This window comes from Lissotriton vulgaris, chromosome 5 (genome assembly GCF_964263255.1).
Source record: "Lissotriton vulgaris chromosome 5, aLisVul1.2, whole genome shotgun sequence".
Classification (NCBI taxonomy): Eukaryota; Metazoa; Chordata; class Amphibia; order Caudata; family Salamandridae; genus Lissotriton; species Lissotriton vulgaris.
In genome coordinates this window covers 820,863,248-820,878,139 of record NC_141693.1, presented here as the reverse complement: position 1 = coordinate 820,878,139, position 14,892 = coordinate 820,863,248, and the positions used below count along the sequence as shown (strand labels likewise).

General features: G+C 46.3%; 1 protein-coding gene across 3 annotated transcripts in view; it reads right to left on the bottom strand.

The window, feature by feature from the left end:
• LOC147711647 (WASH complex subunit 2-like) overlaps positions 1–14,892 on the bottom strand; it is a 735,247-nt gene that overhangs the window by 432,098 nt on the left and 288,257 nt on the right. For all 3 annotated transcript variants that reach the window (XM_086922303.1, XM_086922305.1, XM_086922304.1), the window contains exon 19: positions 1,844–1,995. In XM_086922303.1, coding sequence (XP_086778429.1) covers positions 1,844–1,995 — 152 coding nt within the window. The remainder of the gene's footprint in view (positions 1–1,843; positions 1,996–14,892) is intronic.

The following is a 14,892-nucleotide window of genomic DNA, read 5'->3' as shown; positions in this document are numbered from 1 at the left end:
CTAATTAAAGGAAATCTTGTTCTTTCCCAGTGTCCAAGAGTTCCGTGATCCTTTGAGGCTTAATCCTCAATATAACGTTGAAAGGGCTTCCCAACTCCGTAAATGCAGAGGGATAATATGGGGATCACTCCAGTGTGGACATTAGGGAAGGGAACATGAGGGAGGTGCTTCCACCCTTAATCTGTAGCATAGCGTTCCTGCAATACTTAAACTGCCAATTATGGCCAGAATTGCACTGCCTAAACTGGTAATCTTCCCAAGAGTAGGGGGTCTGGAAGAGCCACCTACACACGACCAGCTCCAGATGCTGCTGACTTTCGGTGGTAGACGCAGGCTCATCTCATGGATAAAGCAGACCGCTTTATTCCACTAAATTATCAGCTCTACAGACCAGATGGGAAAACAACCTGGGTCACAGTTTGGGGGAAGAATGGTAGGCTCTGGAGAGGGTGCTCAAGGGGTCACGGAACACGCTTAAAAACTACACAATTGAATTACCTACACCATACATATCTCACTCTGGTCCTACTACACATGGACACCTAGAATTTCCATGCAGTGCCTTGGCACATGCCAACTTCACTCACATGGCATGGAGTTGCCCATCATAGCCGGATACTGGAACAGAGTGGTGGGAGACGAAGAGTGCACATTAAGAAGGAGCGACTTGCAGACTTTACTGATGTGCATACTGGGTTTCTACCTATGGCAGACAGGCAAAAAAGTAGGCAATAAATTCCTTACCCTGGCCCTACTCATTGCCCAAAGGGACATAGCGCGTCATTGGCAGTCACCAGAGGGATCACCTTATAGTAGATAGAAAAGAGAGGTGGAGAGTATGGCTATGGCTCAGGGGGATGCCATTCGAGCTGAGGAATTGAAGGGGTTGGTAGGGAACCCATAACTGGATTATGTGCAGAAGTCCTTGCGGCCTTCATGGACGTGGCCGATTACCCCATAGAACCTTACACCGCAAATCCCTTAGGAACAAGTGCTCCCATCACAGGCTCTAGTCTCATGGCTGTTTACCATTTAACAAACAAATAACAGCATTTAGAAGTTGTAGGGGGGTCATGGCACTGCTGCACTTCGCGAGTAGGTAAGCATTATCAGTAACTGCATTGAACGATGTGGGTCGAAAAAGTGTGCTGCTTTCGTAAGATGCAGTCGGAATGAGAACATCCTTAAAAAGAATGTGAGCATGTAGGTCTTTTTTGTCATCTGTATCCCAATTGGGAATGACACAAATATGTGTTGATACGCACTATGTTATCGGACTACGAGAATGTTTAAGCAATCGAATAATATAAAAAAACATGCTAACAAAAAAGTACATTAAAATTTACAAAATGTATCTGAGCACTAAAATGCAAATGCACATTTATCACAAATGTTAGGTGTTGTAAGAAGGTTTAGAGGGTGGCACAAGAGCAGCATTTTGGGAGGCTCCCAATTAGCTATTTTAAACAAATAAGTGATTCATATAAGGTAAATGAGAAATACTAGTGATGAGGAGAAATCAAATGGACGACAGTGGCAACCAAATCAATGATCGGGTGGAAAAATTATGTTGCGCCTATTTTTTAGCTTCAAACATATAATTAAATCTATCCAGAATTCTTCTCTTCTGAACAGCTGCTCCTAGCCTTAATGGTAATCCTGGTTACTTAGAGTTCCGGGATACTATGAGTTTGTCATATGAAGTACTCTGAAGGCACTCAAAGCCTTTTATTGTCCTTCCACACAAACGCCAAGTAAAACAAAAAACTGGGTTGGAGATAGGATTAATCGGAGTCACAAGTATTTTAATAGGAGTTGTTTTCCAAATAAAGACAATTTTCACCTATCTTTCGTAATAGCAAACAGATCTTCCTCGTCATCAAACAAAGTTGGCTTTTTCTCAACTTTTCCACTCTGTTCTTTTGAGTAGCTTGAATTAACAAGATTGTCTGTCTGCTTTTGTTCCGCAACAGGCTTACTGCGTTTCCAATGGTCCTAAAAAACATAAATATAGTACATCTTTACCGAACATTTACAAAGTTTAATCAACTATGTTTACCAAACCACACGCCTACCATACTATACTGATTCTGCCAAAGACAGTAAAATAAATACTGGAAAAAACACTTTCACTAATGAAAAACTATACACAATGACCATACACTTCTATTTAGTCAATTGAAGTCTTTAATAATGGTGTGAGCAAAATCGTATGCACATAACAAAATAAAAGGAGTACAAAATATTCTAAAACTATTAGAAAATAGGTATGTATGGTAGGCAAAGGTACGTTGCTAGACATATTTAAAAATCATTTCCTTAAGATCTTATAATAGCAACTGCCCACTAAGCTTGAGGCATGCGCAAATGGTCTTTTGGTGTAGATTTTCAAGGGCTGCAAGTGTATTTGTGCACTGGATTCATTATGCTTGTTTCAGTGATATTTAACAGTTCTTTGCATGGGCAAATCCACTATGGGGCAGCAAAAATTAGTGGGCAGCAAAAAATATGGTCCATATCTATAGTTCCACTATCTAGCAGTTGGTGGCTGTTTTGCTTGCAGTGTCGTTCTAGCATTTGTCTGTTAAACTGTTTGTATTACTTATCACCAATTTGATGGCATGTGTTATTGCTGTATGAAGGATGTGATCTGAAAAGCAGGTATAGACCATGGCATGTACTATTCGTATATGAAGGATGTGATCTTCAATTCTGATATAGACCATAATTGTCATTGGGGTGGTGGAAGGAAATGGTGTGAAAGAAACATGCTACTTACCAGTATGCATCCGTTCTTGGCATGTAGAGGTGTAGATTCATATACTTGTGCATAGATCCCCATCTGGTGTTGGGCTCAGATGTTTGCACTTTGTTTTTGTTTTGGAAGAAGTCTTTGTAGTAACGAGGTAGGTGACTGCTCCCTAGGGTAATAGTGCACATGGGCATTGACTACATCTCCAGATTGTTTTCGCCATGAAGGGTTATGAATGAGTTAGTAAGAAATAGAAAGAGATGCCCATGTGTGATGTAACTAAGTAATTTAGTACTGCTACAGAGAGTGGTATCCGATGAGGCCGGTGGGCGTATATGAATCTACAGCTCTACATGCCAAGAACAGATGCATACTGGTAAGTAGCATTTTCCGTTCAAGGCTTAAGAGCTGTAGATCATATACTTGTGCATAGACTATACAGCACTTATCTCCTTAGTGGTGGCTACCTGTATCTGTTGCAGTGGTCTGAAGAAGTGTTTTTAATACAGCATGGCCCACACTAGCTTGTTGTTTTGCTTGCAAATCAACAAAATAGTGTTTTGTGAAAGTGTGTGGTGTAGACCAAGTTGAAGCTTTGCAGATGTCATCTAGGGGAATGTTCCCTAAGAATGCCATTGAAGCCCCTAGTTTGTCTGTGGAATGAGCTCTAGGGGGAATGGTTAATGTGTGTTTGGTTTTAAGCTAGCATATGTGGATGCATTTAACAATCCACCTTGCAATCCCCGCTTTTGAAATGAGATTGCCCTTATGAGGTGGGGAGAAAGCCACAAAGAGTTGTTTAGTCTTTCTAAAGGATTTTGTTCTTTCAATGTAGGAGAGTATTGCTCTTTTAACATGTAGCGTATGAAGAGCCTGTTCTGCCACTGAGTCTGGTTGAGGGAAAAAAAACTGGGAGTTCAACAGACTGGTTAAGGTGGAAGGCAGAAACGACTTTAGGTAAACATTTTGGGTTAGTCCTAAGAACCACTTTGTTATGGTAGATTAGCAAAAATGGTTCTTGTATGGTTAATGCCTGTAGTTCACTAACTCTTCCAAGAGATGTGATAGCAACGAGGAAGGCTACTTTCCAGGTGAGGAACTGTAGTTCGCATTTGTGCAGAGGTTCAAATTGGGGAACCAGGAGTATGGTAAGGGCAATATCTAAATTCAACACTGGAGAGGGTGGAACTCTGGGTAGAATGCAAATGCTACTTACCAGTATGCATCTGTTCTTGGCATGTAGGGCTGCTGACATTCATATCTGTGCATAGATCGCCGCCTAGTGTTGGGTCCGGATGATTGCACATTGTTGTCCTGGAAGAGTCTTCGAAGTATCACGAGATAGGTGGCTCCTCCCCTGGACTACAGTGCGCATGGGCATCGCCTCCATCCCCAGATTGTTTTTAGCCATTGGCAGAGATGGAGTGAAATATGTGAGTGATGCCCTATGCTAAGAGTATGAAAATATGTGTAAAGAAAATACTGCAGCTGCTACAGGCGCCGGGGAGGAGGGCGAGCGATATGAATGTCAGCAGCCCTACATGCCAAGAACAGATGCATACTGGTAAGTAGCATTTGCAGTTCGAGGCATGTGGGCTGCTGAATTCATATCTGTGCTTAGAATATATAGCAGTCCCTCCATTAGCGGCGGCCGCCCGTGCCAGCTGCAGCAGTTTGAAAAAGCGTTTTGAGAACAGCCTGGCCAACAGCTGCCTGCTGTTTAGAGTGCACATCTACACAGTAATGTTTAGTGAAAGTATGTGTGGTAGACCATGTGGCTGCTCTACAAATATCTTCTAAGGGAATGTTACCTAGGAAAGCCATAGAGGCCCCCATCTTTCTGGTGGAGTGGGCTCTCGGTGGAATTGTGAGAGTGCGTTTAGCTTTAGCGTAACAGATCTGAATGCATTTCACTATCCACCTAGCGATCCCAGCTTTGGAGATAGCATTTCCCTTGTGGTGTGAGGCAAAAGCAACAAAGAGTTGCTTGGTCTTACGAAAATCTTTAGTCCTGTCAACGTAGTACATCAAGGCTCTTTTAACATCAAGGGTGTGGAGCATCCGCTCCGCCAGTGACTCTGGGTTTTGAAAAAACACTGGTAACTCAATTGTTTGGTTCATGTGGAATTGAGATACAACCTTGGGTAAGAATTTAGGGTTAGTGCGGAGCACCACCCTGTTAGCGTGTACTTGGAAGAAAGGTTCCTGGATGGTGAGCGCCTGCAACTCGCTAACCCTCCGTAGCGATGTAATTGCTACTAAGAAAGCAACCTTCCAAGTCAGAAACTGAAGCTCACAAGAGTGCAGTGGCTCAAAGGGAGGACCCATCAGCCTTGTAAGAACCACATTGAGGTTCCATTCTGGAGCTGGTGGTGTCCGCGGTGGAATGACTCTTTTGAGTCCTTCCAGAAAAGCCTTGATAGCAGGGACCTTAAAAAGGGATAGGTGTTGCCTATTCTGAAGGTTTGCTGCCATCGCAGACAAATGAATGCGGATGGAAGAGTACGCCAAATTGCATTGGTACAGGTGGAACAGGTAGCAAATAATGTTCTGAATGGAAGCGTCCAGTGGGTCAATATCGTGGTTTACACAGTACATGACAAAACGCTTCCACTTGGCCGCGTAACAAGCTCGAGTAGTGGGCTTCCTTGCCTCCCGAATGATGTCCATACAATCGGGGGGAAGATTGAGGTAGCCAAACTCTAGGACTTCAGGAGCCAGATCGCCAGGTTGAGCTGTTGCGGATCTGGGTGCTGAATGTCGCCATGTCTCTGCATCAGAAGGCTGGGGGTGAGATGAAGCCTTTGGTGCGGTACCACGGAGAGTTCCAGAAACGTGGTGTACCATGGTTGGCGAGCCCACGTTGGAGCAACCAGGATGAGAGTCATCGAGTGCTGCCTGAGTTTGCGTGCCACCAGCGGTATCAGAGGTGCTGGGGGAAAAGCGTATGCAAATCTGCCTGACCAGTTCATCCACATCGCATTGCCCTGCGATTGCGGGTGTGGGAACCTGGCGGCGAAGCTTTGGCATTTTGCGTTCTCCTTTGTGGCGAACAGGTCTATCTCTGGATGACCCCACCTTTGGAAGTACAGTTGGAGTACTGATGGATGTATCTCCCACTCGTGCATCTGGTGGCTGTGCCTGCTGAGCAGGTCCGCCATCTGGTTGTCTTTGCCCGGGAGATGCTCCGCCATGAGGAAGATGTTCCTCTGAATGGCCCACTTCCACATGCTCTGAGCCAGATGAGACAGCTGCGGAGAGTGTGTTCCTCCCTGCTTCTGAATGTAGTACATGGCCGTCATGTTGTCCGTCCGGATCAACACGACCTTGTTGCACAGATGTACTTTGAATGCCTTTAAAGCCATGAAGATTGCCATCAGTTCCAGAACGTTGATGTGCATCTTCCTCTGCTGTAGTGTCCATAGTCCCTGCACCGTGTAATGGAGTACATGCGCTCCCCATCCCTGGAGAGAAGCGTCCGTTGTCAGGATAATCTGTGGCACAGGCTCCTGGAACGGTCGGCCCTTGCAAAGGTTTTGTGGATTCCACCAATGCAGAGAGTTGTACGCCCGACCGCTCACCAACACTAGGTCTGTCAGTTGCCCATGAGCCTGAGTCCACTGACGTGCCAAGCACTCCTGAAGCGGACGCATATGTAGTCTCGCGTGCGGGACGATGGAGATGCAGGAGGCCATCATGCCCATCAACTGCATGAACACCTTCGCTGGAAGCGAGTGCTGAGGTCTGAATCGTTGGATCAGCGTTTGGATGCTGGCGATTCTCACTGAATTTGGCTGCGCAGTGGCTGCCAGCGCGTTTATCGTCGCGCCCAGATACTGCCGTACATGGGCGGGCTGGAGATGGGATTTTGGATAGTTCAGCGAGAATCCCAGATCGTGCAGGAGATGAATAGTGCATGACATGTGGTCTGCGCACTGCTGTTCTGTTCTTGCCTGAATGAGCCAGTCGTCCAGAAAAGGATAGACGTGGACGTTTTGGCGTCGCAGATGCGCCGCCACAGTCGCCAGGCACTTCGTAAAGACTCTTGGCGCTGTGGTGACCCCGAACGGCAGAACCCTGAACTGGTAGTGCTGGTCTTGGATTGTGAATCTGAGATACTTCCTGTGGGAAGGATGCAGGGGGATATGAAAGTATGCATCCTTTAGGCCCAGAGTGGCCAGGAAGTCCGCCTGTTGAAGCAGAGGGAGTACCTGCGGTAACGTGAGCATATGGAAGTGCTCCGAGAGAATATACCAGTTGAGGGGCCTGAGGTCCAGGATGGTCCTGAGGGATCCGTCCTTTTTGGGGATTAGAAAATACAGGGAGTAAACCCCTGTTCCCCTTTCTTGCAGTGGAACGAGCTCTATTGCCCCTTTTTGCAGCATGACTGTGACCTCCTGCTGCAACAAGTGCAAGTGCTCGCCGGACATAGGACGGCTTCTTGGAGGTATATTTGGTGGAGTGGAAGTAAGTTCCAGACAGTAACCATACTGGATAAGAGATCTCACCCACCTGTCCGTGGTGATGGATTTCCATGCGGGCAGGAACTGCTGGAGTCTCCCCCCGACCGGTGTTGTGTGGTCGGGGGGCAGTGACAAGACGTCACTGCTTGTTGGCGGTGGTGGACCTGGAGCTATTGTTTCCACGTCCCCTGCCCTTGACGTTGTTGCCTCTGTAGCCACCTCTACCCTTGTTGGTGTATGAGGTCTGGGTATTGCCCTTATAGTACTGTGTGGATTGCGATGCTTGACCCCTGGAGGTGCCTCTGGAATTGGAGCAGCGAAAGGAACCACCCCGAAACTGCTGAGATTGGAGGGCCCCCATAGACTTAGCAGTGTCTGTGTCTTTTTTCATTTTTTCCAGTGTTGCATCCACCTCGGGGCCAAATAGGTGGTCAGGATTAACTGTTTGGTTGAGTATGGTTGTTTGTATATCTGGTTTAAAGCCTGATATTCGAAGCCATGCATGCCTTCTCAGCAACACACTAGTGTTGATCGCCCTGGAGGCAGTGTCAGCCACATCTAGCGCACATTTGATGGAAGCGTTAGTGATTAGCTTGCCCTCCTGAATTAACATCTCCCCAGCCTCCTTGTACTGGTCAGGTAAGTGCTGCAACAGTGTTTCTAGGGTGTCATAGTGAGCCCTATCGTAGCGTGCAAGTAGGGCCTGCGTGTTTGAAATATGCCAGATGTTAGCTGCCTGCGCAGCAATCCTTTTTCCTGAGGCCTCGAATATTTTCGACTCTTTGTCTGGGGGAGGAGCGTCACCAGTTGTCTGTGAATTCGCCCTCTTCCGAGCGTTGGATACAACCAAAGAGTCCAGTGGCAAGTGTCCCTTGATGTATGTTGGATCCGAGGGCGCTGCCTTATACTTTTTATCAATTCGAGGATTGATGACACGCGCCCGAGTGGGCTCCTTGAAGACCTCCGGCGCGTGCTTTAGGGTGCGTTACTGTTACAACGCAACTTTTACGTCGTAATGCTGTTACAACGCAGCTTTTACAACGTAGGTTCCATTACAACGGATGTCATTACAACGCAGGATATTACATAGCAGATGGTATTACAACGCATACCATTACATCATAAGTATTGGTAAGTATTTAATTTTTTTAAAAATTTTATTTAATTTTATTTAATTAATTTAATTAAAATTAATTATTAATAAATATATTTATTTATGTTTTTTAATGTTATAAATTAAATATATTAATTTAAGTAATTTTTAAAATAAGTATGAGTATAGGAGTATATGTTTTGGGGTACTGAGGTATATGTTTTGGGGTGTTTGGGTATTTTTAGGTTTCAGGGCAGGGTTTGGGTTTTGGGCTAACGGGGTGTTTTTTTAGGTTTTAGGGCAGGGTTTGGGTTTTGGGGTACAGGGGTATTTTTAGGTTTTAGGGCAGGGTTTGGGTTTTGGGGTACAGGGGTATTTTTAGGTTTTAGGGCAGGGTTTGGGTTTTGGGGTACAGGGGTGTTTTTAGGTTTTAGGGCAGGTTTTGGGGTACAGGGGTGTTTTTAGGTTTTAGGGCAGGGTTTGGGTTTTGGGGTACAGGGGTGTTTTTAGGTTTTAGGGCAGGGTTTGGGTTTTGGGGTACAGGGGTGTTTTTAGGTTTTAGGGCAGGGTTTGGGTTTTGGGGTACAGGGGTGTTTTTAGGTTTCAGGGTAGGGTTTGGGTTTTGGGGTACAGGGGTGTTTTTAGGTTTCAGGGCAGGGTTTGGGTTTTGGGGTACAGGGGTGTTTTTAGGTTTCAGGGCAGGGTTTGGGTTTTGGGGTACAGGGGTGTTTTTAGGTTTTAGGGCAGGGTTTGGGTTTCAGGGGTATTTTTAGGGTTTCTTTTTTTAAAGTACGACTTTAATTAAATTAAAATAATTAAATTAAAATTAATTAAATTTATTTAATCAAATTAATTACAATTTTAAGATTAATACAATTATATTTATTAAATTAAATTAATTATATTTAATTAATTACTATTAAATTTATTAAATTAAATTAATAAAATTATATTAATTTAATTAAATTACATTAATTCCTATTTAAAATTAAATTAAACTTATTTAAATAAATTATATTAATTACATTTTTAAATTATTTTAATTATATTAGTAAAATAAAATTAATAAAATTAACTTAATTTCATTTTTTAAAATAAATTAAACTTACCTATACTTACGATGTAATGGTATGCGTTGTAATACCATCTGCTATGTAATATCCTGCGTTGTAATGACATCCGTTGTAATGGAACCTGCGTTGTAAAAGTTGCGATGTTACAGCATGCGTTGTAAAATAACGCGTTGTAACATCATAGATCCGTGCTTTAGCACCCCTTTGAGCATTGGCAATGTCTTGACTGACTTCTCGGCCACTGAGAAAGTGTCAAACAAAAAGTCCACATCCACAGGATCTGAGTGGAGCTCGACATCATGGTTAGCTGCGGCCCTCTCAATCAAGGCGTTGAAGGCTGCAGAGTCCTCCGTCGGTGAGGTCTTTGCCGCAAAGAGCTGCGGTTCCTGACCCGATTGCGGGTCGTCTGGGTCGGCACCGGCCGACCAAGGTTCATGTTCCTCCTCCGGATCCGAGTACGCCGGATAGTTGTACTCGACCTCCTCCTCATCGTCACCTTCCCCCGCGATAGAACGCGTAGGAGAACGTTCCACATGTTTGGGAGACGAAGGCTCCATAAAGGCCGAAGCGCCCGTCGAGTCCTTCTTGTTCTTAAGAGGAATCCGAAAATGTTCTAGCACCGGCTCCGTGGTGATTTTCCGTTTGAGGAGGGACAATTTCCCAGTATTGGCGTCGATGATGACCTCTCGGCGCTCTTCATCCACGAGTGGCTGGAGCCGAAGCTTCGACACCACCAACGACGCTTTGGACGTCGACATCTCCTTCGAGGGCACGTCCGCCCCCTGCTTCGGAGCGAAGGCTTTCGGCGTCGACTTTGGCGGCAGGGTGTAGCGAATAGGCGTTTGCACCTTTGCCGGCTTCGATGCGGTCTTCGGCTTCACGCCCTCCGGTTCGGGAACCACAGCGTCCTTCCGAATCCGTTGCAGGGACTCAGCGACCTTCTTCGTCAAGGTTGAAGAGGGCTTGACCGTCTCGAGCGATTTCCCCGAGTCGGGAGTCGAGTCTGCCGGGGGCAGGGGGCAGCGTCTTCGGATACGACACCTTGCCATCCTTGGCCCCGACGGCCGGAGCCGGCGCAGCCGGAGCTTTGGAATCGCCTTGACGCTTCTTTGGAGCCTTTTTCGGGTCGTCGACCTCGACCATCTTCGGCCATCTTGGCGTGGCTCTTCAAGTCGGCCATCTTGACTTTAGGTGTTGACGCCTCTAGAGCCTTCTGTCCCACCAGTGGAGCTTTCACTTTCGGTTTCGAAACCGATGGTGTGGATCCCGATGGCTTCACTTTCGTTTTCTTCAACGGGAGTGGCGCATCAGAAATGTCCGTGGCCGGGCCGAGAGGCGGGGCAGTTGGACTATTAGCAAGGTCTTGGGTAAGGCCCGAAGGCGATCCCTCGACCTGGGCTGTATGTTGGGGATTGACCCCTGAGTCAGTTTGGGGGTGCTCTTCCTCCGAGCTATCCCCCACGGTGGCAATGGCCCCATCGTCGTCCCCTACCTCGTCGCCGGCTTCATCAAACTCCTCATCTCCCGCGTCGTAGTCATCTCCCTCCGACGCAGGGCTAGAGTCCGAAACCTGAAAGACATTTTCGTCTTCTTCAAATTCTTCAAAGATGTTGTCCGGCGGGGGCGCAGGGGGTGCCGACAACTGGGCCTGGAGTCGAGCGGCCCGACGATGCTTTAGGGTCTTCTTGCACCGGAACTTTGAGCAGGCCATACACCTGGCCTCGTCATGGTCAGGTGATAAACACTTGTTGCACACAGGGTGCACGTCGAGGTGTGAATACTTGGAGGTGCACACCGGGCACCTCTTGAACGGAGTCCGTTCCATGTTCAGGAACTTGGAGCGTCGAGTAGGCCCGTCCGCGCCGACAGCACGCGGAGGGGCAGGAAGCGTTCGGAGCTGAGAAGGAAGACAAACCCGAACGAAAACAATACCGACGCCCAGCCTAAAGACCTTTTGGTCTCAAGTAGAAACGTAAACGACTATCAGTCCCGACAGAGGGAACCGAAACACATCCGAACCCAATGGCGGAAAAAAACAATCTGGGGATGGAGGCGATGCCCATGCGCACTGTAGTCCAGGGGAGGAGCCACCTATCTCGTGATACTTCGAAGACTCTTCCAGGACAACAATGTGCAATCATCCGGACCCAACACTAGGCGGCGATCTATGCACAGATATGAATTCAGCAGCCCACATGCCTCGAACTTATTCTTTTAAGTCCTTCCATAAATGCTTTGATAGTGGGTACTCTAAACAAAGACAAGTGCTGTCCGTTTTGGAGATAAGCTGCTATTGCAGCGAGATGTAGTCTTATGGCTGTATATGCTAAGTTACATTGTTGTAGGTGCAACAGGTAACAGATAATGTTTTGAATAGAAGCATATAGTGGATTGATGTTGTTATTTGTACTGTAAAGTACAATTCTTTTCCACTTTGATGCATAGCATGCTCTGGTGGTAGGACGTCCAGCTTCTTTAATGATGTTCATGCAGTCTGACGGGAGATTGAGGAAGCCAATCTCTAAGACTTCAGGTGCCAGATCGCAAGGTTGAGTTGATTGGGATCTGGATTGTCTTTTCTCTCCATTGTTCTGGGTGAGAAGCATGGGTGAGAGGCGTAGCTTTTGATGATGAACTACTGATAGTTCCAAGAGGGTTGTGAACCATGGTTGTCGGGCCCATGTTGGAGCAACCGGGATCATTGTGAGGGAATGCGGTTTGAGCTTCCGAAGCACCAAAGGAATTAGCTAGAGACGCGGAAAAGCTTAAGCAAATTTTCCTGACCAGTTCATCCACAGCGCATTGCCTTTGGACAATGGGCGTGGATACCTGGACGCTAAGCTTGGGCATTTTACATTCTGGTGTGGGCGAACAGATCTAATTCTGGATGGCCCAACATGTGAAAGAATGGAAGAAGAACTTGAGGATGAAGTTCCCATTTGTGCATCTGCTGGGATTGACGACTGGGCATATCTGCAATCTGATTGTGTACCCCTGGGAGGTGTTCTGCTAGGAGGTATATGTTTTGCGGAATGATCCATCTCCATATGCTTTGAGCTAGCTGTGAAAGCTGTAGAGAGTGTGTTCCCCTGTTTCTGTATGTAGTATATTGCTGTAATGTTGTCTGTACGGACCAGGACAGCTTTGCCTACCAGATGGAGTTGAAAGGATTTTAATGCCAGAAAAAAAGCCAGTAATTCCAGGTAATTTATGTGGCTTTGTTTTTGTTGAGGTGTCCATATGCCCTAAATGGTTTGGTTTTGAAGATGAGCTCACCAGCTGGTGAGGCATGCGTTTGCTTTTAGCACTATCTGTGGAACCGGGTAGAGGAACGGCCGCCCTTTGGAAAGGTTTTGTGTGTTCCACCACTGCAGAGAGCAATGTGTGCGGCTGTTCACCAACACCAGATATGTTAACTGACCTAGAGCCTGGTTCCACTGACGTGCCAAGCACTCCTGTAAGGGACAAATTTGGAGTCTTGCGTAAGGGACAATGAGAATGCAAGAGGCCATCATCCTGATTAACTGCATGAACACTTGAGCTGGTAAGGAGTGTTGAGGCTGAAATTGCAATATTAGAGCTTGAATGTTGCATATCCTGACTGGGTTGGGGTATGCTAGGGCTTTTGCAGTGTTTATCGTAGCTCCTAGATATTGCTGTGTGTTGGAGGGTTGGAGGTGAGACTTGGCGAAGTTCACCTTGAATCCCAATTGGTGAAGCAACTGGATTGTTTTGTGTGTGTGTGTGTGTTGCACACAGCTGTTGCGTGACTTGGCTTTCATGAGCCAGTCGTCCAGATAAGGGAACATGTGAATGTGTTGTCTTCGTGAGTGAGCTTCTACTATTCCGAGGCACTTTGTGAAGACCCTGGGTGCTGTGGTAACCCCGAACTGGAGGACTTTGGACTGATAATGTTGACCGTATCTCACAAACCTGAGATATTTCCTGTGCGCGGGATGAATGGGAATATGAAAGTAGGCATCCTTTAAATCCAGAGTGGAGAGAAAATCGCCTTGTTGAAGCAGTGGCAGCACCTGTTGGAGAGTGATTATGTGGAAGTGGTCTGCCTGAATGTAAAGGTTTAACGGTCTGAGGTCAAATATTGGCCTGAGAGAGCGGTCCTTTTTTGGAATTAAAAAATATAGGGAGTAAATCCCTGTGCCTTGATGAGGCGAGGGGACTCGTTCTGTAGCATTTTTTTGTAATAGAGAGAGAACCTCTTGTTTTAGAAGAGTCAGAGGTGTAGAGGACATTGGACGTTGTCTGGGAGGAATTTTTGGGGAGTGGAGGTGAGTTCCAGGCAATAACCACACTGGATAATTTGTCTTACCCACCTGTCTGTTGTGATGGAGTTCCAGACGGGTAGGAATTGTGAGAGGCATCCCCCAACAGGAGTGAAATAATCGGGGGAAGTGGAGGGAAGTCACTGCTCTGTGGTAGGGGAGCTGCGGGTGTTGTTACTGCGGCCTTCTCCTTTATTGTTGTAACCCCTGTATCCTCCTCGAAAATATCCTCTGGAGGAGGTAGTTTGATTGGGACTTTTATATGATGAAGAGGGATGTTCTAAGCCGATGGTTTTGGAGCCAGCACTGTAAAAGGAGCGACAAAAAGAGCCTATAGGAGAAGACAATTGCAAGACCCCCATGGACTTGGCAGTCTCTGTATCTTTTTTTATCTTTTCTAAAGATGTGTCGACTGTGGGCCCAAAAAGATGCTCTTGGCCGAAAGGCTGATTAAGAATAGTAGATTGCACCCCGTGCTTGAATCCGAATATCCGGAGCCAAGCGTGCCTGCGTAGTAAAAGCTGGTATTAATAGCACAAAATGCTGTCTCAGCCGCATCGAGGGCACATTTTATTGATGCATCGGTTATTAATTTACCCTCCTGCATGAGGTCATTGGCTTTGTTTTTATATTGGTCAGGCAGATGTTGCATAAGCTTTTCAAGCTCATCATAGTGAGCCTCTGTCATATCTGGCTAACAAAGCTTGGGCATTGGAAATCTGCCAGTGATTTGCAGCCTGTGACGCAATTAGTTTACCAGATGCGTCTATGAGTTTTGATTCCTTATCAGGAGGAGGGGCGTCGCCAGTGCTCTGTGAATTTGCCCTCGTGCGTGCATTAGACACCACAAGAGAATCTAGAGGGACCTGACCTTTAATGTACACTGGGTCATTGGGAGCTGCCTTATGTTTTTTGTCCACCCTGGTGTTCAGGATCCTGGCTCTGACAGAGTCTTTAAACACTTCTGGTGCATGTTTCAGCATGCCTTTTAGCATTGGTAGGGTGTGGACTTTGGTGTGGGTGAAAATATTTCCAATAAAAAGTCTTACTCTAAGGGATCAGAGTGTAATTGTACCCAGTGGTATTGAGCAGCCCTATTAATTAGTTTCACAAACCCAATATTATCATCTGGTGGTGATGACCTAGAGGGATAGAGGTCCGGGTCATTGTGTGGATCTGGATCTGTATTGTATTCATCCCAAGGATCTACATCGTGTGGGGTGGCATG